The sequence below is a fragment of the Manis pentadactyla genome, chromosome 1, assembly GCF_030020395.1.
Source record: "Manis pentadactyla isolate mManPen7 chromosome 1, mManPen7.hap1, whole genome shotgun sequence".
Lineage (NCBI taxonomy): Eukaryota > Metazoa > Chordata > Mammalia > Pholidota > Manidae > Manis > Manis pentadactyla.
The window spans coordinates 235,876,288-235,887,471 of record NC_080019.1 but is presented as its reverse complement, the minus strand read 5'-3'; the positions used below and the strand labels follow the sequence as shown (position 1 = coordinate 235,887,471).

Sequence of the window (11,184 nt, the reverse complement as noted above, 5' to 3'; positions counted from 1 at the left end):
CACCCCAGGAAGAACGCAGATTCCAGCACCTCAGACATCTGGGGCGGCGGCTACATCAGCGGCCTCCTGCCCGCACACCCCGTCTGCTGGTCCTCGTTGCTGCACGTGCTTCAGTGGGAGGACGCACCACCCTGGCACCAGCGGAGACCCCGGCCCGGCCAGTCGGGAGGAGGGGGATCGGCCTGTGCGGCCTGCTCAGCAGTGTGATCACGGCGGCTCACAGCTCCTCCGGCGGCAGGACGGCACTGCAGCCCTGTCGGCACCTTTCTGGGGGCCCAGGTGAGGGGTGCAGGCCCGGGGTGTCTGTCTGCCTGCCTCCCTCCCTCCCTCCCTCCCCCTCAGAGTCTTCCCTGGGCTTGGGAGTGGAGGGCCCAGGAGAATGCCAAGGAGCCAGGGCAGGTGGGCCAGGACGTGGCTCCCCAGTTCCCCTAGTGAGGGGAGCAGGAGGCAGGCAGAGGGGAGCCCTGGACCCAAAGGTGAGAAGGGGCCTCACTGCCCTGGCAGGAGCCACAGAGAGGCAGGAGCTGGCTATTCGGAAGGGCAATGTTGAAGGTTCTGGGTTAGACCCGTGTGGCTGGACGGCCGTTCCTCGGGTGTGGAGCACACGGCAGTCTAGACAGGGCCAAGGGCAGGGCCACTCTTTCCAGCCCACAGACGTCCTTGAAGTGTCCTTTTGAAAGACCTGCGCCTCTGGTCCTCGCCGGACCTTCCTCCGCTCAGCCACGCACTCACCCCTCCCCGTCCCGTTCCCTGGCCTCCCCTCGGGTCCCAGCTTCTCCTGGCAGCTTCCAGCTCCTGCCTTACCACTGTCGCAAAGTGCACCAGGCTGCACAGAGTGGCTTCTAGGAGCTTCGACACCAGTGGGCACGGCCAGCGGCTCTGGAAACCTCTCATAGGCTGGATGGGCCCAGCTACTCACATGGCTTGTGCTGTGGCTTCAGTTTGCCTTTTGTGACCAGGTTCCACAGCTCCTATTTATTCTCGAAGCTGTCTTGTTTCCATTTTGATTCTGCAAATCTGAATTAGTTTGGTGTCTCCACGGAAACAGTTCAGCAATTGTCTGACTTGCCAAGACGAACTGCGGGGGAGAAAATCGAATGATGCAAAACATTTTTAGTTTCTTGAATATGACTGATGTCTCCCCAAGAAGTCTTTGGTCCGAGCTCCCTGCAAACCTGAGGACAATTTATTAAAATAAATGTTCTAGGCTCTGTTCCCCCTCCAGCTAAATCCCTGGAGACCCACTCTGCAAACCCCTCGCCCTGTGTAGCTGCCCCACATCTGCCCACTGCACTGAAGCAGAGGCTCTGGGGTCCCTTGGGCACTCAGGGAGCCGGGGGAGCGACAGATGGCACTGGGTGAGCGTCTGTATGGCCACCCCTGCTAACCTGGGACCAGCAGCACTGGTTCACTCAACAGTTGTGTTTCTACAGCAAAGAAATGCTCCTCATTCAAGGCTTCCAGGATGAATTACCCATTTGGTAAATCTAAATTTTCATATAAAGTCTTTGCTAAACCGTTGGTACACCTGTCTGTCCCGCAGGGAGAGCCTGAGCCTCCTCCCATGCCACCTCTACCCAACACTTGGCCCTTGTTCCCAAGGGCCACAGTCTTCACCACGGGCAGAGCAAGTCCTCCTGCCTCAGCCTTCGAGGGCCAGGGCTGGACCCCTGCTCCCAGGAGCCATGTCCCTGCAAGGCCCTTGTGGGGCAAGGACTGAGCTCTGAAAACAGCCCATGGTCCCCAGGGCCCGGCCCCCTCGGGAGGCGTTGTGGGTCCCGCCGAGCTCTCCAGCGTGGGCCTGGCCTTTGCCATTTCTGGGTCTGTGAATGGGGGCGCCCACAGCTGGGCGGTGGAGGTGAGGGCTTGAAAAAACAACTTCATTTCCCCCCTCCACAGAAGTGATGCATGCCCACTGAGGTAAGGTGGGGGACACTCAGGACTGCCCTTGTCCCAGTCCCCTCCACGCCCCACTGTAAGTACGCATTGTCACAAACATGGGGGCAACTGGTTTCTTAAAACGGAGATGCTTTTCCGTTTTGGCCCTTCACCCAGTTTTGCTAATGTGAACACCGTACATAACTGTGGTATACTTTCCATAACTAAGCAACTACTGTAAATTTGTTAATCCTAACCGAGCTCCAGCCTTTATTTAGATCTCACCAGTTTTCCACTGACCCCGTCTGTTCCATGACTGGATCCAGAACAACACACTGCCTTTAGTCCCCGTGGCGCCTGGTCTGCTCTGTGTCGGAGCCTGCCCTTGTCCATGACCTTGGCAGCCCCGAGCACTGGCCAGGCTTCCTGCTACGAGTGTCTGGCCCCCACGGTCTGTCTCACAATCAGACTGGATGTGGGCCTCGTAAGGACGGTGCGGGGACCAGTGCCCACAGAACACCGCTGCTGGCTTCCACCACACTGCTCAGTTACGTGGAGTCTGCTGGGCAGCCCTGCGGGCCACCAAGTGTAGCTCAGCCTCACGGGGTGCAAGGGGTGGGGTGGGGGCCCCGATCTGCCTCACCTCCAGGGTGTCCACAGGCTGCATCTGGCTGGGATGTGCTGTCCTGAGCCCGGGTGTCTGAGTAGCAGTCGCCTGCTTCGGTCCATCCAGGCAGCCCGTCCCCGAGTCGGGCAGCCACGTGCTCCGAGCACCCATCACTCGCTTCTGCCCTTCTTGCTCGGGGAGAAGTGACTGGCCCCAACCCCACAGGCTGTGACCTTAAAGAGGTGCAGCATGCCCGCTGTGGGGACAGGCGACAGGTGGCCCAAGTGGAGCCACCAGTCAGTGCTGTCTGGCTGGGCACCCCAGGCAGGGCAGTGGTGATAGCTGAGCCCGGGGAGGCCTGTCCTGTGACACAGCCCATGGGCAGTTCTCAGGGTATGGGGCAGGTGCCCATCTCACCCCATCAAGGAATGGGGGTACGGACTCCACCAGGGAATCCAGAGCAACCCCCAGCGCTGTGCTGAGGCCACCAGCCCAGAAGATGGCCTGACGGGTTCCTCGGCCCTCAGGCCTTCCTCCCAGCTCCTGGCTTTGGGTCTCATCCCTAGCCTCCCCTATGAGCCCAGGAGGCAGGTACTTCCCTGAGACTCAGCAGGAGTTGGCAGGCATCAAACCTCGCCCACCGGCTTATTAGACTCCCTAGAAAAGCATCACAAGTTTAGAGATTCACCCAAATGACGACATCCTTTCTTCCCTGCTAAGCTTTAGCTGCTGTACTGGCCTGGCTCCCCCACCCCGGGCATCCTGCACCTGTCAGGTCCCTGCCCCATCACCTCCTAGAGCCCCAGGGTCTCCAGGCCTGCCTGGGGAAGGTGGATGGGCAGGACCTTGCTAACTCCCTGCCTCTGCTAAGGGCCCAGGCCTCCTGTAGGGAGTGTGGGAGGAGGCCACGTGGGAATGTGCTGCCCAGGGATGCCAACAGCCCCTCTGACCCAATGGGAGGCCCTGCAGAGGCCTTTGGGCAGGCAGGGCAGGGATGGAGAGTGGACGGGATCTGCCTGGATGTGACAGAGCCTGGGGCCTACACAGGCGGCAGGCAGCCCTGTGTACAAAGTGCGAGGGCAGTAGAGGGCCGGGGCTGAGCTCCATCCGACCCCCGTTCCTCCGTGCACGTTCGGCTGGCCTGCGAGTCCCTCACTGGTCGTGGACCTGGTACTGTCAGGGCCCCACGGAAAGAACACGAAGAGACACAGCAGAGCCCCATGACCTGCACCTGCTTTGGGTACTGGGTATATTGAACATCAACCAAAAAACACATTCAAGATATCAAGCAAAGTGACAAAAATCAACAGTAAGAAACATTTCAAAGCAACAGAATAAAAAAGTTGGGCTCTCGTCTCAGAAAGGGATCTGAATGGGAGCCAAAAAGGGTGTGATGATTCAGGTTCTGCCGACCCTCTGAGCAAGGCTCCCGACACCTGGCTGCTCCCACAGATGCTGTGTGCCGACTTCCTGCTGTAAGGGCCCAAAGCTAGATAGCCAGCTGTCCTGACTCAATCAGGTATTTAAAAGAGGTCATCAAACTGTAGTCCTCTTCCAAGTCCAGGACAGTCTCAACGATACTGTGATCACTGAACGCCCGCCCGAGGCCACCTGGGTCAGCATCTAAGGCCTCCAGCGGGCTCTCGTCCCCCAGCAGAGCCCAGGCTTCCTCCCTGAAGGGCGAGTCTCCGCAGCGACCACGCACATGCTGCAACTCATTTTCAGATTCTAGTTTCCCAGCCAATTCTTCAATAGTTCGGATGCTCGTATGGTCTTAAAAATAAGGACAGCATTCAATTCTAGTGAGAAGTTTCTGAAGACATTTCAGACACAAGTTAAAATCCACAAATGAGTGGTTATGCACAGCTGCATATTCCCACCCCGGGCAGGTGGGCTGCCAGAGGGAGGGTCAAATTTTAGGCTAAGTTTGGTGCCCTCCCTCCTTTCTGGCCTCAGCATTTATCAAGCCTGGACTATCTCCAGTAAGAAGGCCAGAGTGGGAGACTCGGAGATGTGCGTGTTGCTCTGATCTCAGGGAGCTCCCTGACCTGCAGGAATGACCAGACATGATGTGAGAAAAAGGAAAGCTGCCTGACACCAGGGGCCTGAGGACGTGACAGCTTCAGGTCACTTCCTGGGGCGGCGGGAGGCTCAGCCACGCAAGGGGTGGGCTGGCAGGGGGCTGGCTCTGCGGCCCAGGCAAGCACCTCCCCTCACCGCGCCTCCTCTTCATCCCTTAACCGGTAACCCTGATGCCCTTCCAGAGCCAACAGCTCGACAAGCCCCAAGGCCACACACCCCACACTATGAGCAGAAACAGAGGAAGCATCTGGTGGTGCGCAGCGCTGTCAACCATTTCCTCCAATCGTGCACCACCCACCCCGGCTGGACAGTGCCCCCCACTGGTGCCACTGTCCTGACAACCCCTGGGGCTGCTGTCTCTCCCTGCAGGGAGTCACCCTGAGTGGACAGTGATGAAATGGCCTGAGCGCTGACGCCCACCAGCTACAGCTCCGTGCCACTTCCAGCCTTCCAAGAAAACTGATGACAGGTGGCTTGTTTCTAAGAAATCTGCTGACGCAGGCGCCCGGGTGAGGGACCTGTTCTCCAGGGAAAGGTCGCCAGCCCTCGGTGCTCACCGATCACACCAAGCAGATCCTCTGCGACCTCTTGGCTGAAACTGCTGGGTGGTATATTTGAGTCAACCTTCAACTCTTTCTCCGTGTCTTTCCTGCAACCCCCGGGGTAAAAAAAAAAGTGAGGAATTAGATCCTTTTTAAAGAAAGTACTGAAGAGGAAGTCAGGCTTAGATAACCTTGAAGACGAGAACCCAGTGCTGTCATTCACGCTGTGATCGGAGGACAAGAGGGAATGGCTAAACCTGCGGAGCCCCTGAGGCCTCGCCGTGGCTCCTGAGCTTCTCACACTGGCGGCCAGGAGCGCCCGTGTACTTATTTCTACAAGGAGCCAGCGAACTGGCTTTACTGTGTGCCTACAGGGCAGCCAGGCTGGCAGGGCCTTGTTTCCTCCCACCGGTCCTCCTGGACCCAAACCAGGTGCCCAGCACCAGGCGGTGTAAAGCTACCTGGGAGAAGAGGGTCTGCGGCTGGGGGTGGGCACAAGCCAGGGCGCAGCCAGGAAGCCGCCACCGCCCTCCACCTCTTCCCTGCGGGCAAAGGACACTGGAATTTAGGCTTTTATTTCTGTGGCATAAAACACTAGGTGTCTTTGACAATCAGGTCTCACTCGCCATCACTGTGGGTCCCGCAGGGTGGCCTGCACGCCGCACCTGCCGGCACACGGGCCCCGCCGGGCGGCCCTAGCGCCCCGAGGGCCGGGCTGCGCCGCCACCCAGCCCACCCCCAGCCCCGCGAGCCCGTCGCCGGATCACCTGAGCCCGTCGGGGCGCCACCCGTCCGCGGCCGCCGCTCTCCAGCGCCGCCTCTCCGGGCCCGCCGCGCGCTCGTTCTCCCTGCGGGCCGCCGGCCAACGGGACCCCGAGGCCGGGCTCCAGGGCGCACCCCCCAGGAGCCGGGCCGCCCGCCGGCCCCGCGCCCCGCCCCAGGCCCGGTCGATGGCCGCGGCCAGCTCCTTCCGGCACCTGCGCAGCTTCTCCGACATGCCCCGAGCCGGCGCGCCCTGCTGCGCCCGCAACACCGCCTTACTGGGCAGCGAAGGCGCCCGGACGTCCCGGCCCTCGTCCGCACCACGCCAGGGCGGCCTGGCCCCTCGCTCCCCCCGCACTGCCCAGGCCCCGCTGACCCCCACTGCCCCCCGCCCCCCCTCTCCAGGCCCCGCTCGCACGCACCCCCTCCTCTGCCCGGGCATCCCCGGACCCCACTCCCACCGCAGAGTAAGTCCTCACCCAGCAGCAACCACACAGATACCTCATCGCCCCCACCGCTCCCCCAACGGTCGCGGGCCCCTGATCCCGCGGCTCAGGTTAAAGGTCAGCCCAACCGGCAAGGTGTTCTGTACACCCCGCAGGGGAGGCGGGGCCCATGCAGCGGAGTAGCTGGTGGGAGGCAGGGGTCCTACTTCCTACCAATGGGGCAAAAACAGGCCCTTTGCAGGTGAGCCCCCACCTCCTTAGGCCACAGCGAGGGCTGACCCTACCAAGGCGGGGGCGGGGCAGAACGGCCGGGGGACACACTGGGCCAGGGGGCAGATGCCCCAACACTCAAGAGATCCTTTCATTAGGGGCAAGAAAGCTGCGAATCCCATGACTCAGGGACACAGAGATGGGCTTCAGGGCTAGTTTTTAGGGACTTAAAGGTCCCTCAGTGCACAGCACACGAGGCAGACAGCGCCACCGGAGGGCCAGCTTACCCTGCCAGGAGAGCCCCGGGGCCTCCCTCTACTGTGGGATTGGCAGGTCGACACCCGTGTGCCCCCTCCCCACCCACCCTTTGCAGCCCCTCAGGTTTTACAGAAATTTCTCACCACCTGTGTAAAAATAAAAATAATTCAGCCTCTGGACATAACCCTCCTGAGCACACAAGGTCTTTTTTTCCCTCCTGCTCATACAGAAGGGGATTTCCTCATCTGGCTTTTAGACAGGCACCAGCAGTCTTCAGAGTCCCTGTGCCCTCCTGGGGGCGTCTGCGGGGGCTACGGGGCGGCAGGGCCCCCAAGGCGGCATCAGTTGGTGTCCATAAGGCCCAGCTGCGAGCTGCTTGGTCTCATCCCCCTGCAAGAGGATCCGGTAACACTGGCAAGTGAAGGCGTTGTATGAAACTCTTCATCCCGACGCTGGTAAAACAGCACGTAGGCTGCTTTTGTCTGCAACACAGGAAGGGAAGATTCAGCCACGGGCTGGAAAACCCCCCGTTCTCCCAGCTCCCCACCCACTGTTCTGGACACACTGCTCTCGGGGAGCTGCCGTCGTGCCCGTGCAGCCACACAGAGCCCAGGGGGGCCCCACGGTGGGGGAAGGCAGGTGGCGTGCGACAGAGCCCTGGGGAGAGCTGGCTCCTCGTGGGGAAGGCTCCCGGAGGAATGGCAGCCAGCCTGCTCTCCACCATCCCCAGCTTCCGCTGTCCCGTCGGGATGATGCCCAACCAACCGGCCCGGAGACTCCCCCGGCTGGAATCCACAAAGGCAGAGGAAGGACAGGCTTCAGGGGCCTGCCTGCTCACCACTATCTGATCCTCAGAGGCCAGGGACACGTTGCTATCATCGAAGTAATACCACTTCCCGTTCAGCTTGTTCTTCGCGTGTGTGGTATCTGTCAGGCCAACAGAGGACGTGAGCACAGGGGCCAGCAGAGAGCCCTGGCTGGCCTGTGGGCCTGCGATGGACGACAGAACCCCCGAAAGGGAAAAACCAAAGACCCTGAGGTCAAACGTTATTTACAGCTTGTGTCCTAACGACCCAAAGATATCTCATCCTTCTAAAAAAACCATTTCCTTCTAAAAAAGTAAAAATGGAGCTGCGGGGTCTCAGGCTTACACAGTGATTTTGGGGAACTAATTCAAAAAGCAGAGAAAGCTGGTGTCAGCCCTCAGGGTGGCTGTGAACAGTAACCCTGACCAGGGGACATATGGGAACTGACACGTTCAGACCCAAGTTAAACTACAGCTCTCAAAAGAGCAGGCCACGTCAAAGGCACCTGCCCTGTCCAGGCAGAGGGGTGATCCTGGTGGGGACACAGCGGGCACTTGGGTTTGTAGACTGGGACGTGGACAAGCAGGCTTACTTTATCTTCTCTAAAACTGTGTGTCAGAAGTCTCAATTCCTCATGTCCCACAGCCAACATTTCCCATCTTGATTCTGCACTATTTCCAAGCAGGATGTATTTACAACAGCAGTCCCAGCAGCGATGTCCAATTCCTGCTCTGCCCATACTCTAATAACACGACAGGAGCTAGCAGAGGTTTGTAGTCTCCACCTGCCGTGTGACTCTGGGCGAGCTGTTGAGCTGTCTGTTACGCCAGTGCTTGCTGCAGAACGTGTGGGTAAAGAAGGCAGGAGAAGGTGACACAGAAGGTGCTGAGGGCCTGCCCCCAGTCTGTGCACTGGTGGCTGTCTGTCCTAGAGTTCCCACTGAGGGCCCTTAAACAAGGGCCTGACCTCATGAATGGGAAAAATGACACACACGGAGGCTAAGAAACTTGCCTGACTGGTAAGTCTATATGCTACAATGGCAGTCAAGAAGGAATGTATTTATTCATGAATGAACAGGTATCAAAATGAATTTGGGGAGGAAACAGCTGAAGAGTAAGTGCTTCAGGGCATGGTGTGGTCGAACTGCTAACAGCCACTCCAGCAGATCCCCGTTTTTCAAACAAGACCAATTTTTATTTCCCAGCTCATGTACAGCTGGAGGCAGCCTTGTGACATTACAGCCAATGAAGTGTGTGGAGAAGAGCTGAGGGGGACTTCTGGGAGGTAGGCTTAAAAGAGAAGGTGGTGTCCTTTCTCCCCTACTTCTCATGTCCTGGAATGTAGACATGAGAGCTGAGACTGAGCAGCCTTCTGGAGACAGGAGGTGACACAGTAAGAATGGAGGGGCAGGAGCAGTGTTAGGCCAACAGAAAGAGGTCAGCACGGGAGGGGAGAACATCAGGGCTGCGGGCAGTTCCATCACCCACTGCGCAAGTAAAGGCCACTGGTGCCTCCCGTGGTGTGTCACCTCCTGGGGCCCTGACCCCAGGAGGGGTGGCGGTGGGCACAGTGCAGGTGCGGCAGGGGGAGCAGGCAGACACCCACTGCTCGCTTCACCACTACCCACACCTTCCCGTAAGCAAGTAACAAGATGTACGAGGTCTTTTCACTGAAGAGTAAACCCACACATGACAGAGACTTTAGAAAACAAAGAACAAGGAGAAGAAGGAAGATTCTGGTGTCTCTTCCCTGTTTGTGATGTAGCTGTGTCGCCACCTCTTGTGACGGCGTGACTTTGTGTGGCTATTTTTGATGGCGTTTCAAGGGCACCTGTGTCAGGAGCAATTCCACTCTGCAGGGGCTGTGTGCCCTCCATCAAGCAGCTGGGCGGCAGCGGCAGCCACTGGGCACCAACGCCAGTAATAACTTCCACGGTTTTAAATAGGTAAGTATCTTTATGCAAGAAGCTTTTTCCCAGTTTCAAGTGACTTCCTTAGGATAGATTCCCAAATGTGCAATTAAAAATATGGAAGCTGGGGTGGCGGCAGGGAGAGGGGAGGGGCAGCAGCCGGGAGGAGCCAAGGCCTAAGGGCCTGAGCCACGGTGTACACAGGGCTCAGGGCGAAGCCCGGCGCACGGCAGAGCCCGGCAAGACGGCGGGCTGAGGGCACCCAGCGCTTCGGCAGGAAGCAGACGCAGTACTCACAGTGACCGACCCCCATGGCTCCATAGTGGTTGGACACAGCGACGAGGTCATACACGTAGGGCCGTGCTGACTGGTCACAGACAAACTCGGACATGTTCAGGGCCCTGAGTATAAATAAACGAACAGCCCTTAAGTCCACTGTGGTCAGAGGAACACGGAGGAGTGAGCCAGCACCCCTCTGCGTGCCACGGGCTGTTAACAGAGGGAAGCACACAGCAACTACCAGCAGGAGGAGGGACGGACGCGACAGGAGGGCCCCTGGGTCTCAGTCCCATCCCTGCCGCACTCAGACCAGAGGCTTCCTGGGCAACTCCAGCCCCGGGCCAGTAGCGAGGAAGGTCTCTCCAGGCACAGCCTAAGGGCTGCAGCAGCAGAGCAGAGATGGTTGTGGCTGTCAGAGCCACAGCTGATGCCATAAAAGCTTAAGCTAAATATCAAAACAGGCCCCAGAAAGTTTTTCCCCACTATTTTAATTGTGAAAGAGAGAGGAATTCTACATATCTGATTATGCCCACCACCCAGGTTCTCCAACTGAGGTGTCTGTACTTCTTGTGTCCACTGACCCACCCCTGCCCAGGCAGCATTTTAAATCTGCCTTTCATGAAGGCACTGTTGTCCTGCTGACTTCACTTTGCTGCTTCAGTTCGGCTGAGGACCCTGGGGCTGAGGATGTGGGCAGCGGGTCCTGGTCTGCACCCTGGGAAGAGGACTGAGGTGGAGCACACCCCAGCCACAGGACCCAAGGATCCTACCCCCCGACTCCCCCCACCGCTGATGAGCGGCAGCCGAGCCCCCAGGTGACGACGGTGGGGACACCGGCTGGGTCAGGCAGCGTGAGGGGCCTGAGAGGGGAAGCAGCAGGGGCCGGCATTACCCTGGGCCTGGGGTCTCTTCCGCCCAGGGAAGGTGGGGTGGGAGGGGAGCCCAGCAGCACAGACGCCCTAATGTCCGGTTCTTTGGTGGCCAAGGCCTCAGCCACTCGGTGCCCAGACCCTCCGCCTGTGTTCCCATCTTCCTCACAACGCCGCAGCGGGGGACCCACCTGACCGGGAACTCCACGACTGTGTCGAGCTTATCCCTCCAGTACCTGCTGCAGGAGAAGCGTTTGAGGTGCACGACCAGGACTTTCGGCAAGGTCCACAGGTCAAACTTCTTCGTGGCCTGTTGGTGCTTCTGACAACGGGGACAGTGCCTGAGCAGACAGGAAAGCCTCCGCTCATGGGCGGCCCCACACCGTCTCCCGGCTCAGCACCGCTGCCTCGGGGCAGGAGGGCCAACCACCACCCACAATGGGGATGGCTTCCTCGGTATGGAGAACAGGGTTTACACAGGAAGACCCGTATCGTGGGGCCGGCCACGTAAAAGGTGCCATGGCCAAATTCAAAGA

At 59.1% G+C, this 11,184-nt stretch overlaps 2 protein-coding genes across 6 annotated transcripts in view; both read right to left on the bottom strand.

Moving 5' to 3' along the window:
- Positions 1-3,702: 3,702 nt before the first annotated feature.
- Positions 3,703-6,218, bottom strand: C1H3orf62 (chromosome 1 C3orf62 homolog). 2 transcript variants are annotated; one of them, XM_057487727.1, is made up of 4 exons: positions 5,877-6,218; positions 5,571-5,651; positions 5,125-5,216; positions 3,703-4,258 (listed from the first exon to the last, which is right to left on the bottom strand). In XM_057487727.1, the coding sequence occupies exons 1-4, from the start codon at positions 6,104-6,106 to the stop codon at positions 3,975-3,977; spliced, it is 687 nt and encodes a 228-aa protein (XP_057343710.1). In that variant the 5' UTR covers positions 6,107-6,218; the 3' UTR covers positions 3,703-3,974. The 2 variants fall into 2 exon arrangements, with proteins under 2 accessions (XP_057343710.1, XP_057343713.1); XM_057487730.1 differs by lacking the exon at positions 5,571-5,651.
- A 754-nt stretch (positions 6,219-6,972) lies between these two features.
- USP4 (ubiquitin specific peptidase 4) overlaps positions 6,973-11,184 on the bottom strand; it is a 51,049-nt gene continuing 46,837 nt past the window's right edge. For 2 of the 4 annotated variants that reach the window (XM_036878244.2, XM_036878245.2), the window contains exons 19-22: positions 10,840-10,989; positions 9,798-9,901; positions 7,624-7,712; positions 6,973-7,267 (exon numbers count right to left, since the gene is read on the bottom strand). In XM_036878244.2, the coding sequence (XP_036734139.2) occupies positions 7,127-7,267; positions 7,624-7,712; positions 9,798-9,901; positions 10,840-10,989 (484 nt within the window). In that variant the 3' untranslated portion in view covers positions 6,973-7,126. Of the gene's footprint in view, positions 7,268-7,623; positions 9,584-9,797; positions 9,902-10,364; positions 10,495-10,839; positions 10,990-11,184 lie in introns of those variants that run through there. The other 2 variants (XR_005023243.2, XM_036878246.2) reach the window with 2 other exon arrangements.

Excerpts from the sequence above, each read along its gene's own strand:
- C1H3orf62 (XM_057487727.1), bottom strand. The coding sequence starts at position 6,106 with ATGTCGGAGAAGCTGCGCAGGTGCCGGAAGGAGCTGGCCGCGGCCATC. Across the intron at positions 5,217-5,570 it reads CGCAGACCCTCTTCTCCCAG|GAAAGACACGGAGAAAGAGT; the intron begins GTAGCTTTACAC and ends CGGGGGTTGCAG. Across the intron at positions 4,259-5,124 it reads GGATCTGCTTGGTGTGATCG|ACCATACGAGCATCCGAACT; the intron begins GTGAGCACCGAG and ends CTTATTTTTAAG.